At 38.4% G+C, this 27,495-nt stretch overlaps 1 protein-coding gene across 2 annotated transcripts in view; it reads left to right on the top strand.

The window, feature by feature from the left end:
* Nucleotides 1-27,495, top strand: part of SYNPO2 (synaptopodin 2) — a 182,150-nt gene that overhangs the window by 123,686 nt on the left and 30,969 nt on the right. For both annotated transcript variants that reach the window (XM_008067356.2, XM_021717249.1), the window contains exon 2: nucleotides 23,958-24,109. In XM_008067356.2, the coding sequence (XP_008065547.1) occupies nucleotides 23,958-24,109 (152 nt within the window). The remainder of the gene's footprint in view (nucleotides 1-23,957; nucleotides 24,110-27,495) is intronic.

Genomic DNA, 27,495 nt, shown 5'->3' with positions numbered 1-27,495 from the left:
TTTCTTTGCTTTTAGTCAACAACCTTATGCATAGGTGAGAAGCTATTAATGTCCAGGCTGAGGAAGACTTCTTGATGAGTGTCATATAAAATAGGAAACTGCCGAAGGCACACACAGGCACACACACGCGCCAGTAATACAACCTCAGGGATCGCCACCCTGGATTAATAAAATAGCACGAGCTGTGGTTGCTCACATTACACAAGGCTCCCTTCTCGGCAATGTGGTGTGGTGCTGAAATGTTGTTTAAAAATTTGTGCTGCCACCTTCATACCATGGCCATATTTTAGAGTCTATGACCTCATCACTGTCTGAGTTGCCAGGGCTGGATGCCAGGACAAAGGGGAAGGGAGGTGGACAGGAGAGAGAGGAAGCAAAGATTAGTAAGTGGAAAGAATGAAAACATTTAATTCCACTGTTTAGAATTTGGCTATGTCATTTGCAGAGAGTGTTCAAGTCTTCCTGATGTTCTCTCTCTCTCTCTCTCTCTCTCTCTCTCTCTCTCTGTCTCTCTCTCTCTCTCTCACTCTCTCAAATTTTGCTTCTAAAAAATTTCTCAGCACCTGAAATCATTCCCTGGGGTACAAGTCTGTTAGGTCTAGGGTTTCAATAAGTGGAATGAAGGAGAATTATATCTGAGCTCTCCATTGTAGAATTTTTATTCCTCGTGGCTATTCTTTCTACCCTCTACCCACTTTCCTCTCAAAAAGAAAATTTTAAAAACTATTCCATTTCTTACCCACCATTTTATCCTTAACTTTTTATCCCATGGGGGATGCCACTAGTGGGTATCCAATGTGGTCATGCCTCCTTGAAGTTGGCTAGTGTCCTACCCTTATGGTTAAAAGAATAATGGAAGAGAGAAAGAAAACTGCTTCTCTACCTCAAAGTCTTAATAGAATGCACCTCATACATAACAAACACACACGAACACATATTTGTAGATACTTATTTGCATATACTGGCTTCTAGGCTAAAAACAGATATCTACCCTTACCCTTGCTTCAAGAGGTTCTACTCCCACAGATTCTCGAGTCTTTAGGGAATTTTGCAGAGTAAATTGTATGTTTTTTGACTTTCTCCATTCCTGACAGGATTCTGCATTCTCGGACCTGCCTGTTTGTAGAAATTGCTCAAAATGGCATTTCTTTATAACTGAGGACAGTTTTAAAATGGCAAATAAAATCTACCTTAGGAAAATAATATGTACAAGTAGTTGCTGAGAACAACTAAATGAATGTTTTTGAAATAGCATTAACACCAAGCCAGTCCAGGAACATTTATATTTGGTTGTGGCATCCAGTATTATATTTTACAAAGAGAAGAAATTGTTTCTTAGTAAATAATAATAATAATAATAATAATAATGTATTCCCCCCTGTGTGTTTGAGTGGAGAAACAGAGGTGCCTGAGCTCTAGCCAGAGGCTTCTGGGCATCAGAAGGGCAAAGCTGCCCACTCCTTTAGCAAGAGGAGGCTGAGCTGACGATGAGAGAAGCTGCAGCCACCGGGCCACACCTGACACTCCTGACATTGTCAGGGTAGATGATATAAAATGACTCCTTAAAGATAAGCCTAGCCGGGCTCGGTGGCTCAGCCTGTAATCCCGCGCCTTTGGGAGGCTGAGGTGAGTGGATTGCCTGAGCCCGCGGGTTCGAGACCCGCCTGGGCAGCGAGACCTCCTCTCTACAATAAATCAAAAAATCAGTCGGGCGTGGTAGCGCGCGCTTGTAATTCCAGCTACTCGGAAGGCTGAGGTGGAAGGATCGCCGGAGCCCAGCAGGTCGAGGCTGCAGTGGCCGGGAGCGGCCACTGCACTCCAGTCTGGGCGACAGAGTGAGACTCCAACCAAAAAAAAAAAAAAAAAAAAAAGATAAGCCTAAGCATGAAGGTGTGAAAGTTGGTGTCCCAAGCATGGCCTTTCATATACTTCATAATATATGAAAATGAAAGGACATTCTGATGATGAAGTTCAAGGAAAAGGAAAGCACAACCAACACTCCTAGGGACAGAAGTGGATTATTCTTCTCCTAGGTATTTTATTGGAACACACATTATCCAGTGAATTTGTTTGATGACCCAAATATCAAAGAGTACTTGACTGTGGGAAAGCTTTAATATTTGAAATCCCGCGACTACTTCTTTGGCTAGAAGCACCAGGAGTATGCTTACAGAAGCCTTAGGACTTTCTCAGAGAAATCATGTGACTGTCAAGTTCTTAGGATTTATAAACTACAGCTGTCTTATAAAGAAACAAAGGGGCCGGGCTCAGTGGCTCAGCCTGTAATCCCAGCACTTTGGGAGGCCGAGGTGAGTGGATTGCCTGAGCCTGTGGGTTTGAGACCCGCCTGGGCAACTTGGCAAGACCTCGTCTCTACAATAAATCAAAAATTAGCGGGGTGTGGTAGTGCGCACCTGTAGTTCCAGCTACTTGGAAGGCTGAAGTGGAAGGATTTGTGGAGTCCAGTAGGTCGAAGCTGCGGTGACTGGGAGCGTGCCACTGCACTCCAGTCTGGGCGACAGAGTGAGACTCCAACTCAAAAAAACAAAAAACAAAAAGAAAGAAAACAAAGGGATGCATTTTCAGGAACAAAGTATAACAGCCTCAAAATCTGTGGTACTTATCCCATCAAAAAATGTCAACACCAAAGGGGGAAATGAATAAATTAAAAAGCTATAAGCGTCACTGAGATCTGAATATAAAATAATGAATTAAAGCTTAGGTAATCCCCAAGGGAGCATGCTGGTTGTTTATTTCTTTATTTTCCTTATAATACTTGTCATATCTTATTTTTGTAACAGATACATCTGGTAGGAACAGCTACATCTGGTAGTGGCCACTTCGTTATGTTTATAGCTTTCCATTTAGCTCTGAGAGGGGGGATCATCTGCTGTAACTACATATTGCAACATACAGACATAGTCTCCCTGATAATCATTTGTCTTTCAATCTACATTTATTATTAACCAAATTTTTCTTTAGTGTATGCTTGTAACAATTTTATGGCCATCCTAAATTACTTTATTCAGTTTCACATAATTTCTTGCCTTGTTTCTTCCTTATTTTACTAATGTTTTGAGTACATTTGGGGCTTCTAAGAATAAATGGACAACATCTTAGGCAATGTGCTTGGTTCTTTGCACTGGGTAGAAAAACATGGTCTCTAAGGTCAAGAGGCTCACACTCATTCCTCTCTTTCTCTCTCTCTGTCTCTCTCTTTATGCCCCCCCCCCGCCGCCACATACAGACACACACACACACAATACTCACAAGTTAAGGAAAATAAAGAGGAGCCAGAAATCCATAAAACAAAAAGAGCAAAGATATGTGTATAAGAAGACATACTATCTATTTTACCACTAACTTTTTTTAAAAATGGAGGACATGAAAGAAAATGATCATCCTAAAATGTTAAAAAAAATAAAACAAAGTGATTTTATCAAAGAGGTTTACTTGAAAATTATTAACCAATAGAGAGCAAATAAGGTAGTCAGATTTATAGCTATGTGCCTTCTATGGCATAAGTCCTATGCTTATGTGACATAAATCAGAATCTAGATTTCATAGTGTTCTGGTCATCACTAATCAACAAACAACTTCACTCCTCAGAAGCAAATCTGCACTGGCAGAGCCAATGTGAGGCTGTGCTAGCCTCGGGCTTCATGTTCCTGTATCAGCTCTTAATGCCAGGAGTGTCACTCCATATTTCCTTCAGTTACACTCTTCCCTGTCTTAATATAGATTTTAATTTTTTTCTACAGTTGATATTGCAAGGAGACAAAACATCTCACTTATACATGCATATGCTATATCAACATTATCTCATATTTTTACTGCGTGTATTTTGTCTCAATGAATATCAACATGTCAAATATAAATGTGTCGCTTAAATCTGTGAGAATGGATTATACATACAGACTCAAAAAGAATTTGTAAAATACGTTATTCTTTTCCAGAGGGAGAGGAAGAAAATACAGACAAGTAAATGAAACACACATGGAAGACTAAATTTTGCCACAGATAATGTAGCAGCTTTCCATTTACGAGCAGCTCTGTTCAGGATTCTCACATTCATCTTTATAGATTTCTCAGTACAGCACCTTGAGGATACGAGGTACTTCATACATATATGCTGTTGGATTAATTCAATCCTGATGGATTTAGTGTCCCACTCACTGTGGGTCCTGGTGATCATCTGTGATGATCAAGGCATGTCTTATAACCAGGTTTTGAAGGTAGGTGTTCAGTTGCCAGGTTCTTCCTGGGTCTAGCCTGGGAAAAGGAAGCCCAGAACAGTTCCTGCTGCTGGAGGTACTCAGTACTTGCTAAATGAATAATGCCTTCAAATACTGAGGTGAAATGAGCTGTGAAAACTAGCAAGCACATTGGTTTAAATTGCACAGGCTTTTATTTCTCGCTAAGGCAGACTTTGAATGAAATGTCTTAGCAAATGCAAACAAGATCAAATAGTCACAGAGATTATGCTGTGTTATTGTGGAAGATGGATGCCAAGACATTTATTTGAAAAGAGTAGGTGTTTGAGGTTTTCATTTAAATCCAAATTGTCTTATAGCAAGAGGAAGAGAGTTAACATTACTTATATTTTATTTTACAATGTTTAAAATTATAAAATTTTATCTCAAGAAATTAATATGGCTTATTTTTTCCTTTAAAATCATAGTTTATATAGGATACTATGTAGTTAGCTTGAGTTAAGAAAATGGTTTTATACTAAATTTTAACTCAAAATACTTTAATACATTTATGTACCATTTAATTACTTCATTTCCTTCAAATATTAGAAAATTCCATATTAGTTATAACTAATTTAATTAATGTGGAGACCATTTTTTCTATAAAAAGAAGCACTTAGTAATTCCATTTATTTGCTTCAGGTTTATGTAACAATAAAGAGGAAATTGAAATTTTATCATATTTTGTTTGAAATGAAAATCAACAACAAATGAAAACCCCTTGTCTCCAATAAGTTTAATTTTGTGATCAGGTAGAGAATTAATGAAAATTATAGTTAAAATAAGTCAGAATTTGAATTTGTTATTATATTTTCATTAGACATCTAGCACAAGTATTATCAAGTGGTACATATTGCCTTTTTATGGCTAGAGACTATACAAAATATTTTTGAAGAGCTAGTTTTCTGCATATGTGATCTGCCTAGGGATGAAATTTGGGTTATAATTTTTTCACATGGGCAGCATGCTACCTTTTAACCCAGAGAATCTGGGCTTTGGAGCATCTTTGTTTACAGAACAATGAAATTCAGATGGTTAAAATAAAAGGATATGCAACAAAAATCTTAAAATATGATCACATACTCATCTGCTAACCTCCTCGAAAACAGTGATTATTTGAAGCTCAGTCGAATTTAGAATATGGCTCCTGGCTATGGCTCCAGGTGGCTCAGCCTGTAATCCCAGCACTTTGGGAGACTGAGGCAAGTAGATTGCCTGAGCCCATGGGTTCAAGACCCGCCTGGGCAACTTGGTGAGACCTCATCTCTACAATAAATTAAAAAATTAGCTGGGCATGGTAGCACATGCCTGTAGTTCCGCCTACTTGGAAGACTGAGGTGGAAGGATTGCCAGAGCCCAGCTGGTCAATGCTGGGGTGGCCGTGAGTGTCCCACTAAAACAGAGACTCCAACTCGAAAAAAAAAAAGATATGACTCCTTGGAGGAAAGTCACTCAGTCAAGATCTCTTATTTCTCTCTCTCTTTCTCTCTCTCTGTCGTACTCACTCTCTCTCTCTCTCTCTCTCTCTCTCTCTCTCTCTCTCACACACACACACACACACACACACACACACACACACACACAAATTGGTTGGCTCCCAATATATTTCTCTGAAGTATTTTATATAAAATAACACTATGTTGGGTCAAATAATAGACTTCAGAATCACCTGGGGAAGCTTATTAAAAATACAGATGCACCACTTTCAGCTTCTGGGAATAGGTTTCCATGGAAGACAGGGAAATAAAACTGGATATTTGCATTTTGAAAGTCCTCCCCAGGAAAGCCTAATGTTCACCAGAAGTTATAAACCACCATTCTAGAAGGCATCAGCAGTTGATGCACAATCTCAAGCCCTAGTATGTATACAAATCACTTGGGAGATCTTGTTAAAATGCAGATATTGATTTGGTGAGTCTGGTCTGGGGGTTGAGACTCTGCACTGCTAACAAGCTTCCAGGTGATTCCAGTGCTAATGGTCTGGGAACCTCACTTTGAGTAGCAACGATGATATTTTTTCTAACCATTGTGTAGGGTTACACCTGTCAGCTCACCTGTATAGGAATTGTTTTGAGTGCTCTACTAGATAGTGTAGTGTTAAGAGGCAGCATTGTGTGATGGAAAGATAGTTCATTCAACAAGAATTGACTGAGCCATTCACTATACGCAAAGTTCCATGCCTTCACTCCTCTGACCTCTCTCGCCCCTTCTCACAAGGTTAATATTTGTCTCAGAGACACCATCTCCTTTGAGAAGCTTTGCCTGCTGTGGCCCTGCTATGTGTTCTTGTTGCACATTGTGTTTACTTTAATCCTAGAAGTTATCATGATGGGTTGCAATGATCTACTTTCTTATCAATCTTAGAATATAAGATTCTTGAGGGCACATTATTCATTATCGTATCTCAGAACCTGTAACTCTAGTGCATCAACGACAATTGGCTAACACGTAGTCTAATCACTAATTAATCGAATGAGGGAGCCTAAACCAAGCCTCAAGCCCCAACTCCATTTCCTTACTTAAGTTCAGCACCAAACTCTGGCTGAGAGCAGAGAGAGTGGCTGTTGGTTCTGTCTGCCTCTGCAAGACTTTCCTGGGCTGGTTCTGGCCCAGGATCTTTTTGGCAAGATGATGACATTCATGCAGCCTCTCCTCAATCAGAGAGAAATAGGAGAACTATTAGTCAATCATAGCAGGGAGTATTACTGCCTCTAAGACGCATCGACAGAACACTTACATGGACACAGAGGGCTGTTGGTATGACCCTGGTTTCCCTTCTTGAAGTACAACGTTTGGAAACTGTTCCCACAGTCCAGCTCACTTGGGCCTGCCAAGACCAGCAGAACCTATGAAAGGTGCAGCAGCCCCGGGGGTTGCATCTCCACTCCAGGGCTCACTCTGCTTCTACGCGTGTATTTATCTCCATAAATTGCAACCAAGTCTAAGCATAATGAACATTTTAAAGTTTTACTGATTGCCTTGTGACTTTACCTCTTGTGGGGCCAGGGAATGATGGCGAAATAGAATGATTGGCAGGAACAGCTGTGAGGTTGCTTATTGAGTCATGTTGGGACTGTTGCCTTTGCTGGGGAAAATTTAGGTATCTTTTGATGCCCAATATATTCGATAGGAGCAATTCCTTTCTACAGATACTCTGGGAATTTCCTATTTATTATGATATTTTGTAATAATCTCATATCCAAAAGAGACTATGAGAAAGAATAAACAGAAAGTAGTAGGTTTAAGAAGTGCCTGTTGACCCAGGTACTGAGGAAAGTTGAGACAGACTTTTGGGTAAAATTCAATTTTCTCATATTGTCATTTATTCGGCATGTATTTACTTCAGATCAATGTGCAAGACATGCTTTGGATTGTAGGAGATACAGAGGTCTTTCTGTTGCAGTCTCAGCTCTCAAGGAATTTCAACTAGCCAGTAGTTTGGAAACTGAATGGGAGCTATTTCCAAAGCAATCTTAACATAGTACCCCAGTGAAGACTTTCTTCTCTTTTGCTTTCTCCACAGACAATGAACTTTGAATCTTCCGAACTGGGCTGAAACAATTTGCCTCTCCATTTCTCACCCCTTTATCCCCCACAAGCCCAGTCTCCAATCACATCACCAAAGTGATCCCTAGTGTGACCTAGTGGTTGGTTTTAGGCAGGCTGTCTCAGCACACCGTTCTTTTTTTTTTTAATATTTATTTATTTTAAAGATGTGGGATACAACACACGTAAAGTTTGGGCCTCTCTTTGGTCCCCACTTTGCCTGTTTTGAGATCAGATACCCTTATTGATGTTATGTGTCCCCCACCACCCCGTCCTGGCAGTGTCCTGCTATTGTCAATCCCTTTCTTATAGTATTATGGTAAATGTTCAAGTATAGTATTATGTATAGTATAATACTAAGTATAATACTAATAATAAGTATATTATATTATGTTATACTAATATAGTATAATACTAATAAGTATAGTATTCTTATAGTATTATGGTAAATGAGTCAGAACATGAGGTACTCAGTTCTTTGTTTCTGTGATAGATCACTGAGTATGATAGACTCTAAATCCATTCAAGTTGCTGCAAAGTCCGTATGTTTGTCCTTCCTTATGGCTGTGTAATATTCCATTGTGCATATGTAGCACATTTGTTTTATCCAGTCCAGTTTTGATGGGCAGCATGGTTGGCTCCATGTTTTTGCTGTTGTGAATAGTGCTGCAATAAACATGTGTGTGCAGATATCTTTTTTGTAGAATGATTTGAGTTCCTCCAGGTATATTCCCAGTAGAGGAATTGCTGGGTCACTTGGAAGGTCAATTTCTCATTCTTTTAGAAATCACCACACTGTTGTCCATAGAGTTTGAGCTAGTTTGCATTCCTGCCAGCAGTATAGAAACGTTCCTTTTTCTCTGCATCCTCACCAGTATCTATTTTATTAAAGATGACCACTCCTACTGGGGTTAGGTGGCATCCCTATGTGATTTTGATTTGCATTACTCTAATGATTAGTAAGGCCGAACACTTTTCATATGTCTGTTGGCTGCCTGTATGTCTTCTTTTTAAAAGTGTCTATTCATGTTTTTTGCCCATTTTTTAATGGGCTATTTGTCTTTTTTCCTTTTGGCACAATTGAGTTTCTTGTAATTCCTGGATGTTAGGCCCTTGTCGAGTATACAGTTGGCAAATGATTTTTCCCATTTTGTTGGCTGTCTCCCCACTCCCTTAGTTTCTTTTGCCTCGCAGAAGCTTTTCAGTTTAACGAGATCCCACTTGTCTATCTTATCTCTTATGAGATGAACATCTGAGGTTTTGATGAGGAATTGGTTGACTACTCCGATTCCCATAAGGGTGTCTCCTGCATTTTCTAAGATTCTTATGGCTTGAGTTTTTACATTTAGGTTTTTGATCCATTTAGAGTTGATTTTTGTGTATGGTGATAGGTAGGAGTCTTGTTTTAATCTTCTGCATGTGGTCAGCCAGTTTTCCCAGCTCCATTTACTGAATAGGTTCTCCCGTCCTTAGGGGTTGATAGTGGAGGTTTTGTCAAAGATGAGTTGGTTGAGAAATTGAGGTTTTACTTCTGGAATCTCTATCCTGTTCCACTGGTCTGTATGCCTGTTCTTGTACCAATACCAGGAGGTTTTGTTTCCTATAGCCTTATAGTAAAGTTAAGTCTGGAAGTGTGATACCTCTGGCCTTGTTTCTTTTGCTGAGGACTGTTTTGGCTATTTGTGGTTGTTTATGTTTCCATATGAATTTCTGTATTGTCATTTTAAAAAATCATCCTTTCTGATTTCTGTCAGTCTTTCTTCCCTAAGTCAGACTTTCCTTCTGCTTGGTCTTGCATTACCTTCAATGAAACTTTCTCCTTTCAAACTCAGATACCCACAAGGGCCCAGAATGCTTATCACATAGAATCCCAGTCCCTTTATTTATTTATTTTTCCTTTATTTCAATAGCTTTAGGGGATACAAGTAGTTTTTGATTACACAGTTGCATTGTATAGTGGCAAAGAAGTTTGGGCTTTAAGTGTATCCATCATCTCCATCTGTCTTTCATTCTCTATGTCTTTGCAGGTCCTTAGTTTAGCTCACACTTAAAAGTGAGAACACATGGTGTTTAGTTTTCTGTTCCTGATTTAGTTTACTTGGGATGATGTTCTTCAATTCCATCCAAGTTGCTGCAAAAGACATTCTTTCATTCTTTTTGATAGCTGAGTAGTATCCATAGTGTATACGAGGGGAGACTTCAAAAAATTGGAATTATTTTTGGAGGGTGGGTCCCTTATAGTATGCTGGGAATTTGTTCCTCTGGATCAAAACAGTCAACTGACGTTTGACCAGTCTGGGAGTTTTGAGAAGGTTGTGTGATTTGTGGAAGAAACGTCTTGAGTTGTGGCAAACAGATGATTGGTTCTTCCATTATGACAAAGCACCTGCCCACACCATGCTGAGTGTTCAGCCGTTTTTACCAAAAACAGCATGAGCCCCATGCCCCACCCCCTCTATTCACTGGATCTCACCCTACGTGACTTTTTTGTTTGTTTGTTTCTCCAGATTAAAAAAATGTCCTCAAAGGGAAACATTTGGCCAATTGGAAAAAGGTGAAACAAAAAATAGCAGAAGCACTAAAAGACATCAAAATGGATGAGTTCAAAAATTTTGAGCAGTAGAAAAAGCATTTCGATAGATGTATTGCATCAAATGGAAAGTACTTTGAAGGTCACTGAAGTTTAAGCATGTAAGAATAAACACACAACTTTTTAATAAAGAAATTCTAGTTTTTTAAGCTTCCCCCTTCACATAGCCCACATTTCCATTATCCACTGATCAGTTGGTGGGCATTTAGGCTTATTGTACATCTTTGCAATTGTGAATTGTGCTGCAATGAACATGCGGATAGAGATGTCTTTTTTACTCGTATGTAATGGCCTCTGTTCCTTTGGGTAGCTCTAGTTATTCTCAAAGTGTGGTCTGCAGGTCTCTGAGATGGTATTAGGCCAAAACAATTATCATAATAATATGAAGATGTCTCTTTCAGCATGTTAACATTTGCACTGATGGTGCAAAAACAGTGGTGGATGAAACCACTTTGGCCTTTGTATTCAAGGGAGTGACACCTGACTGTACTGGGATCCATTGTATTCCTCAATGTCATGCATTTGGTGTAGAAAACACAATGCCAGTTTCATATAAGGATGTCTTTGATGAAGTAGTAAATGTTTAAATCTTATTAAATCTTGAGTGTACATCTTTTTGATATTCTGTGTGACAAAGTAAAAAGTACATATAGAGCATTTTGGCTGAACACAGAAATGCAATGTTTATCTTGAGGAAACATTTGAGCAAAATTGCTTGAATTGCAAGCTGACCTAGCCATTTTTTAAAAAATAGAACATTATTTTTACTTTAAATAATGACTGAACAGACATTTTCTAGAAAAAGAGTAAAACAAATCTGCCACTTCAAACAATTGACAATGTTTGAACTTTCAAGGGAAAACTGGAATTTTGAGAAACTCTCATCTGCCACTGTGAATCTGACTGCTTCCCAACATGTAAAGACTTTCCTGATGAGATAGTCAGTGATATTAATGAGTGTGATTTTTGGAAATTGGATGATGAAATGTATCCACATTTGGAAGACCTCCATAACTCAGTGAATCAGTATTTTCCAAATGACCAGTGCATGATTTAACAATATCACATATGCATAAAAGATGCATTTGAAATGCAAAATGAACCAGTAGATTTTAATGTAACAGAGTATGAAAAACTTCATCGCTGTGGTTTCAGGTTCTACAGTGCAACTTTATAAACTACTGCTTGCTAAATTTAATGTAGTATCATAGAAGAATATCCAAAATTATCTTATAAGGCTATTAAAGTACTCCTCCTTTTCCGACTATATCTGTGTGAGGCTCTGTTTTCTCCACAAACTTCAATCAATCCAACATTTTACAACAGATTGAATGCAGAAACACATACGAGAATCCAGCTGTCTTCTATTAAGCTCAGACATTAAAGAGATTTACAAAAATTGAAAATGATGCTACTATTCTCGCAATCTTATCTGTTTTATAAAATATTATTATTTTTCATAAAACATATTTTTGTTAACAATATTTATTGTTGTTTATTGTTCTTTTAAATTAATTAATAATGGTTTATTATTTTAAATGTAATTAATAAACACAAATTTAAAATTCTCTTTTTTTTTTTTTTTTTTGAGTTGGAGTCTCACTCTGTCGCCCAGACTGGAGTGCAGTGGCTGCTCCCGGCCACCACAGCCTCGACCTGCTGGGCTCCAGCGATCCTTCCGCCTCAGCCTTCCAAGTAGCTGGAACTACAGGCACGCGCTACCACACCCGGCTAATTTTTTGATTTATTGTAAAGATGAGGTCTCACCAAGTTTCCCAGGTGGGTCTCGAACCCGTGGGCTCAGGCAATTCACCACCTCAGCCTCCCAAGGTGCAGGATTACAGGCTGAGCCACCGAGCCTGGCTAAAATTCTCATTTTTGATATCTATTATGGTAAATACCAATAGATAGAACACACCAAACAAAATATTTTTGACATCTTTGATTGTTTTTAATGGTGTAAACAGTTTCTGAGACCAAAATGTTTGAGAATTTTAGCTTTAGATAACACACTTAAATACTAATGATGGCCTAAATGAAGTTCTAGATCATTAAAGCTTTGAAAATCATCACTTAAGCCCTTTCTATAGTAAAAAGGCACAGCCTTCTCCTTGGTCCCTGTGTTAGCAAGTTTGTCCCTTTTTTTGCAACCATTCCTCCCAGTATGTCCTGTGGTGAGAAGCGGGTGGAGGCCAGTGATCCCAGTCATGATTTTAGTCATGTGAAGACATTTTTGACACTGTCTTTTTTCTCAATTCTCTACTGCAGTAAATGTTTAGTGCTGTCAACTTAACTTTGTTGGATTAAAACTAGGCAAACTATTTAGAAATCTGTACAGTTGACATTTTTCTAAAGACAACCCAAATGACAATTCTCTGCAATTCTTTCCAAAATGAAAATACCATAATGTGTCATATATGTCTGTGTATATGTAGGTATGTGTATATGTAGGGATCATAGTTTAACAAGGCATGGGATTAGGAATCTGAAAGGAATTCCTTTGATCCTCAGATGAGGAAAATGATTCCCTGAGAGCTTAAATGTCATGTTCAAGGTCACATGAGTTAGTGACAGAATTAAGAAGAGATCTCTGGTTTACTAATAACTTCAAGTTCATTGCAAGATTCTAGAACTTTTGCATTTTTGAAAAAGTCTATTCTTGTCATTTGGAGAATATTTTTACTTGACATATATCTTTTTATTCATAGTTTTATTTATGAGAAAACTGGAAGAATAAACTGCTTCATCAAGTTTAGTCAAATACAGAAAATCTTCAGATGTTTAGAGCTTTGGGAAAACGGACTTTCCAAACAGATACGTTTTTTGGATACATGAGTCATAGTGTACAAAACTAAACAATTTTGATAAAATGTCAGTACAAGCCGGGCTCGGTGGCTCAGCCTGTAATCCCGCGCCTTTGGGAGGCTGAGGTGAGTGGATTGCCTGAACCCGCGGGTTCGAGACCCACCTGGGCAGCGAGACCTCATCTCTACAATAAATCAAAAAATCAGCCGGGCGTGGTAGCGCATGCCTGTAATTCGGGCTACTCGGAAGGCTGAGGCGGAAGGATGGCCGGAGCCCAGCAGGTTGAGGCTGCGGTGGCTGGGAGCGGTCACTGCACTCCAGTCTGGGCGACAGAGTGAGACTCCAACTCAAAAAAAAAAATATATATATCAATACAAGCAAAGTATCTGGGACCTTCCATTATGAATTTGTATCCAGTTCCCTTTCTTTATTAATGTGGCAATGCCTCAGATCCAATTTTACCTTTAGCTATAAAGACTTATATATTAGCTATTTGCGATGTACTCTTTCTAAAATGTATCGCATGTTTCCTGCATCCAATCAGTCTGCTAAAAATGATTTAAACTTTTTGAATGACTGGACACATTATTATTAATACCCATTATTTTACTAGAATGCAGCAAAGGCATTGAATCCTGTTGAGCATGTGAGAGTTTCTTACACCCTCACTTAATGGCCCAGTATTCTGTGTCTTGTTATTAAGATTTTCAAGTGTTTTCAAGATTTGACTTAACTCCCTAACTTTGGCATTAGTGTTAACTTTACCATCTTCTTTTATACAGGATGCATGTTTGTCTCCTATTTCTAATTTTATGCCAACCAATTGGTAATGGTTATTAGAACTGTATAAAATGGATTAAGTTGACTGAGAAAAGGACCCAGACATTTTCAGTAACGTACAGAAGTTTTAGTAAACTTTGTTGCTTACTGTATTCTGGCCATTCAGAAGACTGTTGGGGGCTTACGTATATGTTCTTTAGATAACTAAATAATTATTAGCATAATAACTACTTAGTCAAAAGATATATATCTAATTAATAAATATAAGCAAAAATTCAGAGAACCCAAATAGTGAGTTATAGTTCTACTCTCTTTTCTTAATAATCCTGATTAAACAGACTCCTTACTTATCTGATCTTTTATGTGTGTTTTTATTATAAGTTATTTTAAAAATATTTTTTCATATTTTGTGTAAATGTTTATAAAAGAATCTGCCTATAGTTCGAACACCTCTGTGTAATCTTTTGTAATTTAATCCAATGAAAAATAGGCATATGTCCTGCATAGGCTCTGGTCTATCAGTGTTTTTCTGAAAGAGCTGGGATGTTTACATTCTTAGGAAAGAAAAGCAGAAAATACCATTCCATATTTGTACTTGTTAGTCTTCTAGCAACATGATGGCTGCTTTATAACAGATCCTAGCAGTTACATCGCGGCATTGCTTCTGCCTGTGGAGTCACACTGGTATGCACATTCTTAAGTGTACGGCTCCACAGATTACAACCCCTCATTCCTGTCAAAGACAGTTATTACTCCGGGAACTTTTCCAACATTGCTACCAGGAATGCTTTTGACTTTTATGGTGACTTGGTCCCTTAAGGGATAATCATCCAAAAGAAAACTTTTTTGTCCAGTATCTGGACATATCTTTGTGACAAGAGCAGGAAAGTTCATGATCTTTAAACCAAAACCCAACATGAGAATGGGCTATTGAGCTTGAACTGAGGTACTGAGTATAAAATAGACTGAGGGTCCACCTGCCTTTGCAGCTACTACCTGATCTGAATATGTGGAGTATGATTGACTTTCATTATTTAGACAAACTATTTGTAGAACTGAATCTCTTATTTAATACTTTATACACTTATCAATCCTGGCTTCAATGGAGAAAAGTCTCATTTTTAGGAATCATCTAGTCTCTTTCAAGAACAATTGTCTAAGACAACTGTGCATGTTGAAAATTGTCCCACTTCCTTCCTTATAAGTTATTCACTAGGCTTTGGTCAACAGCAAACCATGTATGACACAGTGTATGACACAGTATACTCATAAGAGTACAATGGAGCTGAAAAATCCCTGTTACCTAGTGACATCACAGCTGTCACAACATCATAGCACAATGCATTACAAATACTTCCTGTGGTGTTACAGTATAGCATCCAATATTCAGTACAGTAACTGTGCTGTACAGGCTTGTAGCCTAGGAGCAATAGGCTATAAGCATGTAGCATAGGTGTGTAGTAGGCTTTACCATCTGGATTTGTGTAAGTATAGTCTGTGATGTTTCACAATGATGAAACCACCTAACAAATCATTTCTCAGAAGGTAACTTGTCTTTAACATATCCCTGTTGTTAGGCAACTCATGACTATAGCTGGCATTTCTCTTTTACATTCTGTTTGCACTTAATTCTATCCTTCTGTGTCAGTTCAGCGTTTATACACCTCTCTAGTTCTTCTAATCAGAAAGAAATATAACAAGTGCTTAGAAAATTGTTTGAACAATCTGGAAGAGCCTTTACATAGGGCCTCCAGGAAGGGTTTCAAACAATATAACAGAACTGGTTACCCAAGGGATTGGTAACATTTGTGATGACCAGAAAGCTGGGGAGTCAGTAAGCCACTGGGCCCACCACTGCGTCCAGGATTGCATGCTTTAGCTGTGATCTGGGATTAAGAAACTTCCAGTAGAATTGTTGAATCTAGAGTAAAATCATCAATCAGTTTTGCACTGGCAGCACAGATGCCTCTCCCTGCTTAGCCCAATTCCAAATACAAGTTTCTTTCAGGTGCACCTTCTGTGTAAGAATGATTTTACCCCACACAACCTCAGCTGAAGGAGAGTCTGAGAAATGTTACTTTATTGTGTCAACCTCTGCAATATACTAGGAGGAACTTGGGACAGAAGTTGAGTGATTCAACTAACGTTTTTGCTACAGTCTTTCCTATTGACAGTTGATTTACTCCATTATTTGCTGCAGTCTTTCCTATTGACAGTTGATTTACTCCATTATTGGCGAATTTTCTTTCTTTCTGGGGTGGGAGGGATGAGGTCTTGCTCTGTCACCCAGGCTGGGATGCAGTGACACAATCATTGCTCACTGCAACCTTGAAATCCTGGGCTCAAGTGATCATCTCACATCAGCCTCCCTAGTATCTGGGACTACAGGTGTGTACTACCACTCCTGGCCAATTCTTTAATTTTTTTGTAAGAGATGGGGGTTCTTACTATGTTGCATAGGCTGGAGTTATAATTCTTATTTATTTACTCCAAATTAAAGATGCTTTATCAAGTCTTTTTGCCCTTTTGAATTTCTGTGCTATTTAGGATGCTTTTTGCTTCCAAAAATACAAATTTTACTTAGGTTGGTTTTTATTATTCCATTGTATTCCTATCCTTATTGTTTTATTTTGTCTTCACATACTGAACATGTTATATCACTAGTTGCTGTTGATTTCCAGAAATAATGATACCAATATAAACATGAATTTCCACCATCTTGTGAGCTCAGCTTTGGTACTAGAAACTGCCCCATCCAGGGCTGAGGCTGGAGCTCAGCATCTGGACACCAAGCCCTTTCAAAGTGGAATTATTTTCATATTTCTAAAACCTTCTCCATCATCATTATTACTGTTGCTAGCCTCCCAATGACCATTCTAACCATTCCTCTGGTATTAGTTGAAGGGTATAGACCTACCTAAGGCTCAAGTTTAAGAGCCAGCAGAGGTGAGGGGATGTTTTAATAAGCATAATAGGCTGGGCGCAGGGGCTCACACCTACTTTGGGAGGCTGAGGTGAAAGGATTGGTTGAGCCCAGGAGTTTGTGACCAGTCTAGGCAACATAGTGAGAACTCATCTCTATTTAAAATTTATGTTCAAAATTTTAAAAATTGACCAGGCTTGGTGGCTCAGCTTGTAATTCCAGCACTTTGGGAGGCTGAGGTGACCAGATTGCCTGGGCCTGCAGGTTCAAGAACAGCCCCAGCAGCTTGACGAGACCTTGTTTCTGTGATAAATCAAAAAATTAGCTGGGCATCGTAGTACGTACCTGTAGTTCCGGCTACTTGAAAGGCTTAGGTAGAAGGATTGACTCAACGCTGGGGTGGCCATAAGTGTGCCACTGCACCCCAGCTTGGGCAACAGAGTGAGACTTCAACTCAAAAAACAAATAAATAATAAATAAATAAAAATAAAAAATAAGCATAATTGTCTTATCTCACAGAGATGAGGAAATTTTGCCAAATGCCTAAAGTGGAAGGGCTATTGAGGAAGGGCTGGAGCTTCAGAAAGAGCAACTAAATCATAAACTACCTTCAGTTTCCATCAGAAAAATCTCTGCAACTTTAATCATTGCCTGAGATAATCGCTCTCATCCTCTCTTTAGTTACAATCCATCACATGGATTGAGAATAGTCCCACATGTGATAGGTTAGGTTTATACTAATGTTCTCTTTTTCATATATTTGAATAGATTATAGTAATGGAACTTGAAGAAGAGATTGTCTTGTTTCTACCACTTACTCTGACATTTTCCAAGAGAACTTGTCAATGAGCTATGCATAAAAATGCAGCTCTTTAAATAAAATCTATCCCTGTTGACAGCAAGATGACATAATTGATGTGCCGTATACACAGCATAAAATGGTTTAAATACAAGACCTGTGAGCACTCACAGATGATACCCTTTGTCAGTCCTGGAACACTCGGAAATGAAGAGAAAGTAACAGAAAAAGAAAAGGAGTTTTCTTTTTTTTCATTTTGAAAGAAATTATGTACTAATAAAACTAAATTAGCATAGCTGAAAATCTTCTCAGATTTATTCTATAGAATGCAAATGATGTTCAGTTTTCCAGAGAAGTCTTTTTTAAGACTAGTCAAAGTGCAGGAGAGAGAAGGGAGAAAGAGGAGAACACGGAGTTTGATCTATAACTGACTGAACAATTAACTGAGATAACTCACTGAGGACCAGCCAGAGAAATCTTAACTTTCCATTTTTATTTGGTTGCAGTAAAAACAATTCTTTCCTAGCATGGATCAAAAAGTGGGAAGCAATGAAACATAGTAGTGTCCTTGGTAAATTTTTACATTACCAATATCTCTTAGTTATGTGCTCTGATTAAACCAAGAGCCACTGAAAGGGAATGCAGCATATTATGAGTAGGAACTCACCCGGGGTGTAATGTATTAGGTGTGGAATGAGATCTCTAAAGGAATGTTCTCAAAGGAAAGGAGTGACATCATGTACTCAAATAGGTATGTTGTGTCAAATCATAGTTTAAAAAATAGTTATACCCAATTTTGAATTCATAAAACGAGTCATAATATTGATTGTTTTCCAGTTTTTAAAGAATATTTTATAAACATAACTCTAAAATAATAAAAGAGGAAGAAAAAGAAGGGAAATGAAACAAAACAAGACCTGTCTGTCCCAGCCACCGGTTTAGGAACTAACCAGGCAAACTTTAATCACCTCTGCCCAGTCCCTTTCATTTCTCCATAATTCCACTCACCACTCAGCCAACTGTTGTACAGTTTTTTTCTCTCCTTACTCTAGGATTTATGGTAAAGAATTTAAACTGTTGACTAGGGAGGCAATTTGTGTAGTGGTTAAAAACACAAGCTCTGGAGTCAGATTCTCCGAGTTCAAATTCTGTCTCTAACTGTGCAATTTTAGACAAAAGTACCTAACATTTCTGATTTTGTGTTTTCCTATATATAAAATAAAGATAACAGCAGTCTATCTGCCCATGAGTGGAAGCACATTTATGTTTCTCATAGACATTTTGGGATAAAAGACATAGTAAATGCTCAATAAAAATAAGTGATTAGACCAGCCAGACACAGTGGCTCACACCTGTAACCCCAACACTTTGGGAAACAAGAGGATTGCCTGAGCCCGGGGGTTTGAGACTAACGGGCAACTTAGTGAGACCTAAAATAAATAATGTCTCTAAAATAAATTAAAAAAAAATTAGCCAGGCATGGGGTTACCCGTCTATAGTCCCGGCTACTCAGGAGCCCGAGGTGGTAGGATCACCCAAACCCATCAGGTCGAGGTTGCAGTAGCCGTTAGCATGCCACCGCATACCAGCCTGGGGCGACAGAGTGGGACTCTGACTAAACAAGACAAACAAAAAAAGTCACTAATATTTAATTATTTGAGTTATTATTCATGCTGGAAAACATAACAAACAAGCTTGTCTTCTTCCACCTTTTATTTGTGAAATGAATGCTTACTAGGGAAAAGTGAGACAAAATCTTATAATATGAGAAGATAGTGTCAAATATCTGGATAAAAATGGAAAATCAATGCAATGTTTTCAAACATCCTGTAGTCTATATACCAACCTTTTTATAGCTTTTCTTTTCATTTGGCATGTTTCCTTTGTAAATGTGTGTGTGTGTGTGTGTGTGTGTGTGTGTGTGTGTGTGTGTGTGTGTGTAGGAAGTCAATACACTTGTATGCACTTATCCCTTCCTCTTGAGCACCTCTTTGAACAGTATATACCCCATGGAACTTTACACACATTATTTCAAAACTTCATCAAGCATCTATACAGACAAAATTTATCAGCTCATTTTACACTTTGGAAAACTAAAGCTCAGGGTGGTAGCATAACTCATTTAAGCTCAGACAGCTAGAAAGCATTGGAGACCCACAATTGAAACCCAGGTCGTTTTCCTTCGGAGTTGATGTTCTTTCCCACTATTATGAGTATTTTGTGAATTTAAGACTAATGGCCTAAGGAGACTGGCTGATAAATTCACTAAGAGAGAATCAACATCCTCAAATGCTAATGATTTTTGTGTTCAAACTTGTTCTTATTATTAACAATGTAACTCATTTTCACAATGAAAAACACTTTCAAAAGCTAGAATTTTTATTCACTCACATAATGCACAGTTATACAAATTATAACAAGTGTATAATTATACACAACATAAGGTAAGGCTAATAACATGTTTTTCCTTCTTGATACTACTGTGAATAGAGCCACGTTGGTAAAGTTGGCCACTGCAAAGAATATGTTTGTACATAAGAGTCCCTGCCATACCATCTTTATTTGGTTTCATGGTTCTATGAAAAACGAAGAAAGATTAGTCCATCAGAAAAACTTTTTTGACAAGGAAAGTATCATCATATTTAACAAAATTCTGGAGGGAAAAATATTTCCTACTGATCAGACAAATGTGAAAGGTCAGCGAAATACAATCACAGCAGATGATTGTGAAGGTTGACCTCAGGATGTGTGCTCTGAAGGAATACTAACGACTCTCCCATGATGTGCTGGCTTGTATGGATACCACTAAAAGCTCCAGTTGACAAGCTTGATGATGAAGTGCACTTTCCCTTCAAGCAACACATGCTTGGATGATAGACAGCTATGTTAAGTTGGGGATTTATTTATTTTCAAAGAATTTTGAAAATCTTGCCCTACAAACTCAGTTTAAAACTCAGACAATTTATTGCTGATAAAGGGAACCTGCACCTAAGATTGGGCCTTGGGGTTTACAGGGTATAATGACACATCGGTTTTATCAATGTATAGCCTCTTTTGATCTTCAAAGGATGAATTTTTCGGTTTGGATTTTTGTACATCGGACTTCATTGATGAATCATTTTATGCCTCAAAAATATGATTTATACCTGGGTGTGATGGTTTATGCCTGTAATCCTAGCAGAGGTGAGGCAGAGGTGAAAGGATTGCCTGAGCCCAGGGATTCAAGACCAGCCTGGGCAACTTGGAGAAACTGCATCTCTACAATAAATCCAAAAATTAGCTGGACATGGTGGCACACGTCTGTGGTTCCAGCCACTTGGAAGGCTGAGGTGGAAGGATCACCTGAGCCCAGCAGGTCGAGGCTGCAGTGGCTATGAGCTGTGCCAATGCCCTTCCAGCCTGGGTGACAGAGTAAGACTCCAACTTTTTAAAAAATGCTATATTATCCACTTAATCTTATTTTATAAATAAATTTCATTGAATGAAATGTGAATAACCCTAACCCTAACATGAACATTCAATGTTGGATATCATTTTATTTTTGACTTATTAGCAACTCTCTTGTGATCCTTTATTTTAAATATTTCATACAAGACAAAAGAAAACAAATACATTTGACACTTAAATAGATATTTTCAAAATCAGGTGAAAATTATCTTTCTCATTGCTTCTGATGATTTCTTATAGCCTTGGAATATTGAGTTAATTTACTATTTTACAATGAATTAGTATGTTCTTTCCCCTAAAAGTAATGAGACTGATTTGTCAGAAAAAATGAAAGGCTTTCTGTAGGTTATGATTGATGCCAATAAAAGAGTGGGCCCTTCCAGAACAAACCTAACTGAATTACTTCAAATTTTAGTAGTGTCATTGGTTTGGCTCTTAAAGATATTATTTTGCCTTCAATAGTGTAACATTTAAAATGTAATTGTAGCCGGGCTCGGTGGCTCAGCCTGTAATCCCACGCCTTGGGAGGCTGAGGTGAGTGGATTGCCTTAACCCGTGGGTTTGAGACCCGCCTGGGCAACTTGGCGAGACCTCATCTCTACATTAAATTAAAAAATTAGCTGGGTGTGGTAGCGCACGTGCCTGTAGTTCCAGCTACTTGGAAGGCTGAGGTGGAAGGATCGCCGGAGCCCAGCAGGTCGAGGCTGCAGTGGCCGGGAGCAGCCACTGCACTCCAGTCTGGGCGACAGAGTGAGACTCCAACTCAAAAATATATATATATAATTGTAACGGGGTGCAGTGGCTCACACCTATAATCCTAGTGCTTTGGGAAGCCGAGGTAGGAGGATGGCGTGAGACTAGGAGTTCAAGACCAGCCTAGGCAACATATTGAGACCCTATCTTTTTTTTTTTTTAAAGGCAGACTTGGGGATACTCGCCTATAGTCCTTGCTACTTGGGAGGCTGAGGTGGGAGGATCGCTTAAGCCCAGGAGTTGGAGGCTGCAGTGAACCATGATCATGCCACTGTACTCCATCCTGGGTAACAGAGCAAGATCACAACTCTATAATTAATTAATTAATTAGTTAATTAAAATGTAAATGCCCCTGGAGAGATAAACCTTAAACTTACATCAGTTAATATATTATCATTTAAGAACTTAGCAGGAATTACTGAGCAGCTATTAGAGATAAATGAAAATATGTTTCATGTCCAATTGGAAATGAGTTATGAAAACATCTTCAAGAAGTGCTGCCTACCTGGTTTCAACCTTTCTGGACTCAGAATCCTTATTTTAATAGAGAGGAATCAGCTTTTGTAGCAAACATCTAGAATTGTATCTTAAAGTGTTCTTAAATTTGAGATTGTGTGGTCATGATACATGGTCCGTTGAGAACTGCCCAGCTCATATTATAAAATGAAATCTGAGCACATTCGTATCACTTAGGGTTCCAGCAGGAAATAGGTGGCATGCTCAAAGAAGTAATTCAAGATAATGTAATGCAAAACTAAGGGTGGATTTAAGGGAACCAACAGATAATAAGGAAGCACCTAGAAACCCTGAGATTAAGAGCAGGAAGTTATTATCACCCTTAGGCCAGAAAGTACAAGGGGGTAGTGTGTGTTGTTGGAACCTAACAAGTGGTAAGGCAATGGTGGAAGTGGGGACTGACTGGAGCTCTGACTCTTTAGATGGAAGAACAGAGCCACTGCCAAACCATGGCCAGCAGGTCCTGCAAGGAGAGCACAGACCTGACCTCGCTGCCCTTCCTCTTTGGTCTGCTGCCGGTGCTTCCTGTTGACCTAATACAACCAGGAACCTGAGAACAAGGGAACCCAGCCAATGTGGTCTCCTTCCCCCAACCTCCCCCACCCCACTCAGGGGAGGGTGAAGAATGGGTCTGGAAAGGCAGACATTTGATCATAATCCTGATTACACAGGATACCAGTTCTTTGTTAATTCCTTGCTAAGGAGCTGGCGGGAACCCTTTGCCATGATATTCCTCCAACTTTCTCTTCTTCCAGGGTCTAAAGTTCTCATGAAGCTTTTTATTCAGTTGTTGTTCCACAGCATTCTGTGCTAGGATATGATGCAGTCCGTGCAGTGGGTTTTTGCTTTTTGTAAAATAACCTCTTTTTTCTTGCTTGCTTGCTAAAGTTTGCTTAGTACTGTGTGTTGAATAGTTGATTTGAATCAAAGGTGTCTGTTTGACATGCTCCCTAATATCCCAGTTCCTGGATTCCCACTCAACAAGGATGGCTTTTATCAGTCCATCTAGCTGTAGCACTTCCTTCTCAGATCATTGCCTTGTCCTGCAACTCCGGTTTACAGTCACGATGGCCCACTCACCTTGGCAGTGAGAGGCTTTACAAATTTATTTTAATGGGAGAAGTCATTTTCTCATTGGGGTGAAACTTTACAGTGTGGAATAATTATTTTCAATGTATAATCAGTATAAACATCTAATATCTTTCCATATTCTTCTATATTTTTTATTTCTCTTTTTCTAGTTCCTTTACATCAATTTGCTTTTTTTTCCCTCGTTGACTTATAATGTCATGAATTAAATGCTGACATTATGATACATAATACATTTTGTGTGTGTGTGTGTGTGTGTGTGTGTGTGTGTGTGTGCGCGTGTGTGTTTAGGAAATGGTGAGATGTGTTGAAGATGGCTTTTTAAATTAGCAGGTGAATTAACAATCAGCACTGGTTTTACAGTGTGGACATCTATTTACCTGTTTCTCAGTGACAGTGGAATGATTTTTACACGTTATATGATTCTAACGATGCCTCCTTTTTTACTCTACTCAGATTCGAAACCAGAGCAAAGCTTCTGGGTCTGGCCTCTGTGAGGGAGATGAAGTGGTTTCTATCAATGGCAACTCTTGTGCAGACCTCACCTACCCTGAAGTCATCAAGCTCATGGAAAGCATAACAGACTCTCTCCAAATGCTCATCAAAAGGTACAACAGATATGTTGGAATATGTGTTTTCTCTTGAAGCTAGATGGTAATGATGATAGCTCATTCTACATATGTAACTTATGGGGAAACTGGGGATGTTTTATAGAAGGTCAGTAAAATTAAACAGAAATACCACAGTGGTTGAAAAATGGGCAATTCTATTCAACTGAACTTTCTGGTTAATTGAAAATTAAACTGAAAATCTTTGTTTCAAGCACTTTTTAAAGAATCTACCTTAGAAAACTCAATCCCTTGAGCATAATTTAATTTTTTTGATAGGTCAAGATTTTGTGGTAGATCAGGACCTGTCAATTATAATTCACAGATGAACTAAAAATGTTTAAGCATTGAACTGTATAATTTTTCTTTTTTCTTTCTTTCTTTTTTTTTTTTTTTGAGTTAGAGTCTCACCAAGTTGCCCAGGCTCCAGTCTGGGCAACAGAGTGAGACTCCAATTCAAAAAAAAAAGAAGAAAAGAAAAAAAGAAAAGGTGCTTAGTAGAAGGAAAAGAACAACAAAAACCCTTAAAAGCAGCCAGATTTCTGCTTGCCAGCATCTACGATAAAACTAATATTTGGGAATGAACAAAAACAATGATTAGAATAAGGTTTTCGTACTAGCAATGCAAGTTATTTGTGAGTTCATTTTTTCCAAATATCACCATCGCCACCTACTTATTTAAAAATACAGAAGAAGCCAGGCTCGGTGGCTCAGCCTGTAATCCTGCGCCTTTGGGAGGCTGAGGTGAGTGGATTGCCTGAGCCCGTGGGTTCGAGACCTGCCTGGGCAGGCGAGACCTCATCTCTACAATAAAATAAAAAAATTAGCCGAGCGTGGTAGTGCGCGTCTATAATTCCCCTACTCAGAAGGCTGAGGTGGAAGGATCACTGGAGCCCAGCAGGTTGAGGCTGCAGTGGATGGGAGCGGCCACTGCACTCCAGTCTGGGTGACAGAGTGAGACTCCAACAACAACAACAAAAAAAATTAAAAAAAACAGAAGAAAACTTTAAACATGAAAACAAAAGAAAACAACAAAAACAATAACAAAAAAACGAAAGCATTGGTATCTTTACAGTGTGCACATCACGGCATCATTCACGCTGATTTTGCACCTAAAGCCCTTACCATTGCACTATAATGAATCTAGTACAAAAAGCTCTGACTTCCTGGAGAAGAGCCTATATAAGAATGATCTAATAGGAAGAACAGTCTCTATAAGAATGATTGATATAGCAATAATCATTCTGTATAAGAATGATCTAATAGGAAAATGCCAGAGAACACCTCAGAACAGATCTCAAAGCCTTCCAGACTTTGCCTCAACTCTGCAGAAACACTACCTACAGCATTGCCCCTCTCATGATCATTCAGCATGATTTTGTTTCAATATAAAAATGAACTCACTATGGCCAAAATCTTGGGACAATAAAGAAAATCTAGCATTATTCTTATACTCTCCTATCTAAATATTTGCTCACCAAACCCATTGTTTAATGCCTCAGAATCCTGCTTATTCATAAAGTTGCCACTTGCTTTTATTTATTTTATTTATTTAATTAATTAATTAATTAATTAATTTATTGAGTTGGAGTCTCCCTCTGTCGCCCAGACTGGAGTGCAGTGGCCACTCCCGGCCACTGCAGCCTCGACCTGCTGGGCTCCAGCGATCCTTCCACCTCAGCCTTCCGAGTAGCCAGAATTACAGGCATGTGCTACCACGCCCGGCTGATTTTTTGATTTATTGTAGAGATGAGGTCTCGCTGCCCAGGCGGGTCTCGAACCCGCGGGCTCAGGCAATACACTCACCTCAGCCTCCCAAAGGCACAGGATTACAGGCTGAGCCACCGAGCCCAGCGCCACTTGCTTTTAAAAGGGACCTACCAGGAATGTTGCTGGGTCTAGGCACAGTGTTTGCTATGATCATGCATAAATCTCCAAAGTATTTGAAGACTTCCATCTTTGTAAATGTTTAGTCATACCTAAAATGAGGGAAAAATCTTTTCTTATGTATTCCCTTTTGAGTGTCTTTCCTGATTTAATGAGAACAGTTTCTTCAGAACACATTTGTGATCTGGGATATTCTTGCTCTTTCTTGTTTTGATGATGATGGCTCTCGGTGGGAAAACCCTTGGTAGTTTAAAGCCGAATCTTAGGTACATTTTTACTTTCAGAAGTAGACTCTGAAACTGAAAGCTTTTACTAACTGGAATCACAGTTATTATTATGTTCTTTTTACATTGTGATCGTTAACATAATAAATCATTAATTGTTGGGTTTCAAATGGAATCCCAAATTAAAATCAACTCAAAAGCAATTATCATCTTCACCACCACCACCACCACACTGCTACTCTGGAGACCTGAACATTGTTTCCTGAAATTCATTACTTTTTTCATTCGCATCATTGTCATCTATCATTAGAGGGTCAGTGTTTTACTTTTCCTGAACTATTGCTCAGAGATGGCTGGGTAAGACTTTTAAAAAATAACTTCTTTAACATTAAGTCTCTGTTATCTTAAATTTTATTAAAATGATAAGACAAAAATAAATGATCATATCATTATGATACATAAATTGTGGAAGTGAGTATCTGTGTAGACTGAAGGGACATGAGTATTTTAAGGTATAAAGCTTTTCTCTCTCCCTCTCAGGTTTTTATGGTTTTTATTCATGTCTATGCATTTTACTTCAGCTACCAATTACCTGGTCCATTTGTCTGTATTCTAGTCTATGAGGCTGGAACAAATGGAAACTACTCTTCTCAGTTTCTAGTTGGTTGCTAACATAGTTCAAGTGATTTAATCTACTTCCATCCCAAGGCCTTTCTAGATTAAAATTCTCTGACCTTTTGGTGCCCTCAAATTCCATTGAACAGAGTATATTTATTATTTTTCATATAAGAATGATCTAACTTGCCATCACCATGCTTTTAAACCACTATAGTATAATGTTTTTCAAATACATTATTACCAGGAAGCTTTTCAGAATGTTTGCATAGAGAAAGCTACATTTTGTTTATCAGTTTGTTTTTGTTTTGTTTTGCCAAATTCAGTCAAAGGCAAAATTAAGAATACTTTGAACATTGGTCTGAAATTCCACTACCACATACATTCTAAGGTAAATTCCTTTGAGTAGAATAGAAGTAGGGGCTCACTCCCTTCAATTGTTGCTTTCAGCATCAGTTGGGGTACATTTTAAGGGAGGGAAACAGGGCAGAAATAGTTACTAATGCTTCTTTAAAAAAATTTACAAATGTAAGAAATGAAGACATTTCCTACAACTGTTTTGTAAATGATGCTTCTCTTCTTAAAAGTATTTAGAGTTTGAATTAGAGTTTTAGAAAAAGTTGTTTGACTCCTAAACTGGCATTACTTCCTCTCACAAGC

This window comes from Carlito syrichta, unplaced genomic scaffold (genome assembly GCF_000164805.1).
Source record: "Carlito syrichta isolate Samal-C Ts95f unplaced genomic scaffold, Tarsius_syrichta-2.0.1 Scaffold309486, whole genome shotgun sequence".
Classification (NCBI taxonomy): domain Eukaryota; kingdom Metazoa; phylum Chordata; class Mammalia; order Primates; family Tarsiidae; genus Carlito; species Carlito syrichta.
Note: the sequence above shows the minus strand (reverse complement) of the source record. Positions and strands in the feature narration are given on the sequence as shown.